Source organism: Eucyclogobius newberryi, unplaced genomic scaffold (genome assembly GCF_026437365.1).
Source record: "Eucyclogobius newberryi isolate DKJ021-1_F unplaced genomic scaffold, fEucNew1.0.hap1 SCAF_10, whole genome shotgun sequence".
NCBI classification, from domain to species: Eukaryota; Metazoa; Chordata; class Actinopteri; order Gobiiformes; family Gobiidae; genus Eucyclogobius; species Eucyclogobius newberryi.
This window is the reverse complement of record NW_027315724.1, coordinates 13,749,719-13,757,591: the sequence shown is the minus strand read 5'-3', so window position 1 is coordinate 13,757,591 and position 7,873 is coordinate 13,749,719. Positions and strand designations below refer to the sequence as shown.

At 43.7% G+C, this 7,873-nt stretch overlaps 1 protein-coding gene across 1 annotated transcript; it reads right to left on the bottom strand.

Annotated features, from left to right (window-relative positions):
• Nucleotides 1–5,800: 5,800 nt before the first annotated feature.
• Nucleotides 5,801–7,452, bottom strand: LOC140372536 (cilia- and flagella- associated protein 210-like). The gene has a single exon (XM_072459669.1). It carries the CDS (start codon nt 7,450–7,452, stop codon nt 5,866–5,868), a length of 1,587 nt encoding a protein of 528 aa, XP_072315770.1. The 3' UTR covers nt 5,801–5,865.
• Between the last annotated feature and the right edge of the window lie 421 nt (nt 7,453–7,873).

Sequence of the window (7,873 nt, the reverse complement as noted above, 5' to 3'; positions counted from 1 at the left end):
CTGGGTGTTCGTCTGAACCACAAACTGGACTGGACCCGTAACACAGACGCACTGTACAGGAAGCACTGCCAGAGTCGGCTCTACCTCCTGAGGAGACTCAGGTCTTTTGGAGTGACAGGGCCACTCCTGAAGACCTTCTACGACTCTGTGGTGGCATCAGCCCTCCTGTATGGTGTGGCCTGCTGGAGAAGCAGCATCACAGAGAGGGAGAGGAAGAGGAAGAAGCTGGACAAAGTTATCAAGAAGTCCAGCTCCGTCCTGGGCTGCGCATTGGACAGAAGGGTCCTGGCTAAATTCACATCTATGCTTGACCATCCATCCTGGAGTCTCACCCCCTGCAGGACACTCTGTCCGCTCTGGAGAGCAGCTTCAGTGAGTGACTGATCTACCCTCGCTGTGTGAAGGAGAGGTTTCGCAAGTCTTTCCTTCCTGCTGCTGTCAGACTTTATAACAAACACTGCTAGCCCTTAGTACAATACTGACTTAACCATGTGCAATACCGTCATATTCATGTGCAATTACTGTCGTACTCACACGCAATGTCACATTCATGTGCATATAACTGATGTAAATAGAGTGTTTATTTTACTACTATTATTATTTTTATTATTATTTTGTCTTACGCTAGCTGTTTTTATTTTATTTTATCTTTATTTATTTCCCCCCTCCATTCCTAATTAAAGGTTGAATGGATGATTTTTATGGCCGAAATCTGAGTCTTATTTCCTCGTGGCGTGGACTGCCGATTAGTTCTGCCACGTATCAATCATAAAATGTACCTACCGCTCACCTGCAGCCGCGTGTGGCTCGTCCCACGTTTCCGCGTGTCTAAGCGCATTGATCTATCATAATATAGTTCCCTCTGTGTACGGGGCAAAATGAAGACGGAGAAAGACTGTTCAAGCTGACTCTGAAGTAGACAGAAATCTACGGGAGACGAGAGATGCGATCCGATCCGTTGCGCTGATAAACAAACGCACGTGTGTGTTGTATCAGTTCGTATGGGGAGTGGGCATGCACAGTTTTGCCTGAGTTCTCAAATCGCCGAAAAATCGTCCATTGCGCCTTTAAAAAATGAGAGGTTCTGTCTATAGTTTTTGTTTATAAGAGTTCTTCTATTAAGAGTGTTTTTTTAAACTTCCTATAAGTTATCTGTCCTTTTCCTCTGTATCTACCTGCGTTGCAACAATGAAATTTCCCCATGTGTGGACGATAAAGAAATATCTTATCTTATCTTATCCTCCTCTTCCACGGTGAGGAGCCGGTTGCGGGCAGGCTCGCACCCAACGGTCAGTAGATCCACAGCGATAGCATGTTCCTTCCTCCCATCGTTGATCAGTCTGAAATCCTCGACCACATCTTATTCCACCTTGAGCTCCTCCAAAGCCTCCTCTGAATACTCCCTTAAAACCTCAACCTATTTTATGTAATTTGTCTTTTAGATCTTTTACTTTAATTTTTAGTAACTGTTCCTACAATTTCTGTTTCTCTGATTTGTCACCTTCTTCCTTGCTACGGTGTTGAGTCAAAGCGTGCACCACGTGTCTCCTGAACACATCTATCCACTGAGTTAAACACTTCTGGTACCATTCTTCTGGTCCATCAGTGGGAGTCCACGGTGTGAGGCTGAAAGTGCTGGCGGCCGGATCAGGATGTTTCCCTAATCGTTGTATAAAATCTTTGAGCCCAAAGGCCAAAGGGCGCATTATCTGGTGCTCCACATAGTCTAACTATGTTTCTTGAGCTGTTGGATTTCATAGCTACTGCAACAGTGACCCATTATGCCCCTGATTTTGTTGTTTTATGGCGGTTGACATCCAAGTGTTGCATTACCGCCAGACTTTATTTCTTAGACTTTGTTGTTGTTGTTGTTGTTGTTTTATGGTGGTTGGCATCCGAGTGTTGCATTACCGCCAGACTTTATTCCTTAGACTGTTGTTGCTGTTGTTATTGTTTTATGGCAGTCGACATCCGAGTGTCGCATTACCGCCAGACTTTATTCCCTAGACTTTGTCGTAGTCCTAAAAGTTCCTCTTCCAGTGCCCTGACTTCCAGTGCTTTGACAAAGCCCAAGAGGTCATGAGATGCCTTAGTTATTGTATCCTATAGAAGTTCTTCCTCCCCTCAGACTTTGTCGTAGTCCTTAAAAATTCTCATGCCCCTGATGTTGTTGTTGTTGTTATTTTATGGCAGTCGACAGCCAAGTGTCGCATTACCGCCAGACTTTATTCCCCAGACTTTGTCGTCGACTTTGTCGTCGTACTGCATCCACCTTCACCTGACTACCAGACACCTTCTTGACCGCATCCGCGTAGGATATGCCTTGAGAGGCTCTAACTTTTTGCACCTCAGCAGCCCTCTTGCTGAACACGCATCCCCCGTAGGCAGAGCTATGCTCTCCCCCACAGTTACAGCACTTGAGTTTTACTCCTTCGTCACACTTCCCATACTCGTGGTCTCCTGCACATTTACCACACCTCTGCTTCCCTCTACAGACCGCTGCAAAATGCCCAAAGCGCTGGCACTTGAAGCAACGCAGGGGCGGCGGAACATATGGGCGTACGCCATAGCGCATGTACCCAACGCACACCACACGAGGCAGGATCTCACCTTCAAATCTAATCATTATCGACAGGCTGTCACACCTTACCCCATCCCGGGTCACCTTCAACCGCCTAGCATCCACCACCTTAGCTCCAGTCAAATTCTCCTTTATGTCATCCACAGATGTCGTCATAGGGACGCCTACGATAACTCCCCTGACCGTGCCTCTTACAGCATCAGACACAAGAATGTCCTTCCCACCCAGACACTTAGCTTCAATCGCCTTCCTTTGCTGAGCCACGTCCTTGCACACGACCAGCAGCGAGCCATCCCTAAGGACACTCGCATGCTTGACCACTGCCACAGCTACAGTCAGGCTCCTTGTCAACGCCATCGGATCCCACCCCTTAAAGGACGCATTATCGTGCGCGAGCTTTATGAACACCTTACACTCTGAACTCACATCCCCGATATCTGCAACCCCCCCGCCCTGCTCCTCACTGAGAGTCCTCCATAGACGAGCAAGAGGACGCCCTACGCTGCACAGGACCAGTGGCTCCAGGGGAGTCCTCCCCGCTGTTCATATCGTCACCGACCAGGTCACTCCTCCTCCTCCTCTTCCTCGTCATACGGACCGAGGCGTTCCTCTATGTTGCCGTAATATCCAAACAACGCTCAATAATCCACCGTCAGCGTGTATCTTCTGTTGTTTTGATCCCAGTTTGAGTGTATCGCGGCTGGTATCCCCAGCAGCCAGCTATGTCTTATAGATCTTTGAATTGGAATGTTTGGAAACCTCCCAATCCTCCACTTGTCCACCATCAAAGGCATTTGGAGCATAGTAGGTTCTGGTTCTGTCCGACCTGACTTTCTCTTTTCCTTCTTTGACTTTCCACTATCTTTGTTCACCTGTTTGTTTCCCTGTATTTTGAGCCGTTGTTCCAATTTCCATCTTTGTTCCGGGGTCAGAGTCGCCGTTGTCTGTTTCCTGACTGGAGGAGGACGACGTGTGTCCCCTTTGTTTCTTACCTGTTGGGTGTTTTTTCTTAGTCGCTGATTTCTTCAGTTCCTCCCACATCTCTTTGACCTGGTCCTTTTCGTCTTGGTCCAACATCTTCTCCTCTCAGTGTTCCCGCTCTTCTTCTTCTTGTCTAAATTCCGTTTCTCCAGAGCTTCTCATGTCTGACGCATTTCTCTTCCCCATGTTACCTACCTGAAGTGTCGATCTCATGTCTCCATTCCCTCTTTTTTTTCATCTTAAGTCGGGATTCTTAATCTTTTTTTGGTTTTGTTTTCAATTATGTATTTATTTGTTTGCTTTATTTGTTTGTTCATTTATTTGATTGTTTGTTATTTATTTGTTCATTTATTTAGAATTTATTTTTCATCCAATTGCATATTTAAATTGTTTATCTTTTTGACTTATATAGTTTTTTTCATCATCGTTCATTGTTTTATGTTGCACTGAATCATCAAAACAAGTTCCTATGTTTGTGAATTCTGTTCCTTGACTCGTCTTTAGCTCTCAAGGGAGGGCCAAAGCTCCGCCAAGCACAAGCCCCCTACTTTTTTTCTCTCCCTGTTTTTATGTCTGAGCCTGTGTTCCCTCCCACGTGCGATACTCCTCACATGCACGCGCGAACTCCCCATCCATGCTGAAATCAGTAACTTCCACACCTTAGAAGGGACCTACTCACTCGTTTTTTTTTTTATATCTATTAGCTAAATTGGCCATTATTTTACGCTACCAAAGCGTTTCTTGGCTACCTCAGCTGTTATTTTCACGCTACTACAGCGTTTCTTGGCTACCTCAGCCGTTATTTTACGCTACCCCACCGTTTCTTGGCTAACTCAGCCATATGCGACTACCGCAATCGTCTTTATCTTAATGACTACCCCAGCCATGTGCGACTACCACACACACATCGTCTTTTTACGCTTCCAAAGCGTATGTCTCCTTTAATATTTTGCGCATGTCTCCTTTAATATTTTGCGCTACCAAAGCGTATGTCTCCTTTAATCTCTTCATATCTCTCTCTGTCTAACCGTGTAAGTCGCCTCCGTCTGTTACTCTGTATTGTTCTTGCACCACTCTTGTCTAAATTTGGATAGATTAGCTTTAACAAATTTACACAATCATGTCTAGCAGATCTCGGTGTGAATGCGTAGAAATAAATTTGACTCTGTTTAATGTGGACAACTTTGGTATATATACAACAGGTGTTGTCCTTACCTTTTAAGTTGTTTGGGTGCACACTTCTACGCGACACTCCTTTCCGCAGTTTAGTCCCAATCTTTCATCACGTCGGGGTCACAAAGTTGTCGGCGTGCTTGTTTATGAAAGAAAGGGCAAGTTAAAATAAATCAAATGTTGAATCCCTGTTAGTACAATTCTAATAAAGAGATAACAGAGCGCTTACCATCTATCCCTATGGAATGTGATCAGCGACTTACACGGGCACTCCGGACACATCGCTTTCCCTGCTCTGCTCGTACATTTATAACATTTCGTTATAGGGCGTAATATGAAGGGTGAAGCCTCTCTCAGTATTCTTCCACTCGCCGTTCTATCGCACAATGTCCTTGGGCTCGTCTGCAGCTTTCTCCTTATCTAGGAATGTGGTCTGTGAGGCCCCTTCAGTTTCAATTCAACTTAAAATGACTAAGTTTAATACAATCTAGCTAAGTTAATATAGTTGGTATTCCCTTATTATATCAAAGTACAGTTTTAATACAATCTAGTAAAGTCAATATATTTGGTATTCCCTTCATTTGCCATGGCTGTGGTTTCTCCCTGCTCTGTGTGGCACAGGCCATGGCATAGACACTTTGAACACAAGCACTTATATTGATATAAGCCTACAACATTTATGAAGGAATTGACTTTTGTAGACTGTGCATCACAGTGCATGGAGCCACGCCCACCACTCACATCGTACTGAGCAGGGCTTGAGACCTGAGATGATTGTTGTGTAGGTTTCAAGAACAATGTTTGTGTTCAAAGTGTCTATGCCACAAGTTGTGCCATCAGTGGAGGGAAAAGCCACGGCAAGACAAGCAGAGTGCAGATTTGTAGATTTTCATAATTCCACTCTGCCTTGAAAAGCAGGTAACTCTTATGCGGTCATTATCTTAAAATAGTGGAAGAGAATATAAAGCAAAGCTTCTCAAATCCCACAAATAACATAAATATTTACTGTATATACAGATACAGGAAAAGTCTAACAGTTAGATTTTTTAATCTATCTATGCAGAGAAAATAGATTTGAAATCCCATCAAGCAGTCAAAATGATGGCTCTGGGAGTTCTAGTGTTAATTGGTCAACAAGTAAACCCTAGTCTTCTTTTTGAACGTTCAAAATTCACTTTCCAATTTTGCATTTTAACATTGTGAGTGGGACCTAAGACGTAGTCGGGCATTTGTGCACCACTGCTGCCGTGAATCGCACAGCTGGGTCTAACTCCATAAGCAGCTCTACAAAGTGGCACCACATTAAGTTTAGCTTCCTGAGCTGTATGGATAAGATTCTTTGCATATAATTGAAATTGGCACTCCTCTTGTGCCAGTTTTTGAGTATTCATGGCTTCAAACTTCTTCATGACTTGCATTTGTTGCTGTTGCTGTAAGAGTTTTTCATGAATTTGTTTTCTGTGGAACTCTTGTAAACTTTTTTCCTCTTCTTTCTTCTTCTCAGCCATTTGGTGTTGTTTCTCTGCATAGATTTTGTTTGTCTCCTTGATGGACCGAAGCATTTCCTCATGTTCCTGTTTTATCTTCTCTTTCAGTCTCTCATTTTCTTGCCTAATAGACTGTCTGTGCACAGCCATGGACTCCAGCATGGCAGCTTTCCTCTCCCTGTCTTTCAGCTGCATTTGTGCTACTCGAGCCTCCCACTCAGCAACAGCTCGTACAACTTTCAGCTCTTCATTTTTAGCGCGCTCTTGCTGGTTATTAACATATTGTTCCAAGACCCTCTCTCGTTGGATTTGGGACTTTCTTTTTATCTTCTCCTCTTTGTCCCTCCATAACATTTCCCTTTTTTCCTTCTCTGAGAGGAACAGTTTTCTCTTTTCCTCTTCCATTTGCTCTTTTTGGGCATTTCTAATTGTCTCTAACATTTTATTGGCCAGATGCTCCTGGTGTGCTTTCATGTGCAGATCTCTCACTTCTTGTTTTCGTTCCCGCTTTTTGCTTTGTTTACTAAACTGGAGCTCATAAAGTTGCAGTGTTCTTTTTGTTTCTTGTTGCCTTAGTTTCTTCTTGTATTCTTCTTTCTCTAACTCATTTCTCTTAATTTGATTCTTCAGTTCCTTCACAAAAGTCAGTGTCTGCGCTTTCTTTTGACGTGCTCTCTCTTCTTCTTGTCTTTTATATTCATCTTCCCTGGCCTTGGCTGCATCTAAGAAGGTTTTTTCCTCATCTTTGGCAATTTTCTTGATGCGCTGCTTGTATTCAATCTGTTCCTCCCTTTCTTTGAGCACACGTGAAAGCAAGTATGCGCTATGTAGGCCTTTGTACCGGTCTGTTTGATAAGCTAGCTGAGTCTTAGCCTTTTCCAAGGCCTCCTTTCTCTTCTCCTCCTTGTATTTAGCCTCTTTTATGTCAAGTTGCTTTCTTTTCTCCTCCTCAATCTGATTCCGAATTGTCTTTGCCTCTAGAGTCTTCTGCCTTTGCCCTGCTTTAGTGTTGTCCCAAAGCTTGACCACTTCTTTTGACTGCAGGTGTCTGGCTTCTCTTCTTTTTTTCTCTTCAATCCTGCATTCTTGTTTTCTGTCAACATTTTTTAACAGGTTTTGAATCCTCATTGATTCAGAATTTGATAGGACTTTATGCAGACCTGGTATCGGGGGTTTTGTGCCTCTCTTGTCCGAAGACATGGAGTCAGGTGGTTCACTCTTTCTCATCATTTAGGACTTTTAGTTGAGGTATTGGAAGCTGAAATCAGATCCTGAGTAATGCTAATATATTCTCCAGGAAAGTGCACAAGAAAAGTCAAACTTCTCTTTTTGCCCACACTAGTTGAAATACACCAGTTAAAGATGACCACATGTGTTGTTGTTATTGTTATTATTGCTTTTGGTGGCTGGGAGCCAAAGGTGCATTTACCGCCATCTTCTTTACTTCTTATTTGGTGTTTTATGGCGGTTGGTATCCAAGTTGTTGTTGTTGTTGTTGTTGTTTTATGGCGGTTGGCATCCGAGTGTTGCATTACCGCCAGACTTTATTCCTCAGACTTTGTCGTAGTCCTCAGACTCTGTCGTAGTCCGTAAAAGTACTCCTTCCATTGCTTTGGTGTTACAAAGCCCATGAGGTCATGATATGTCTTTG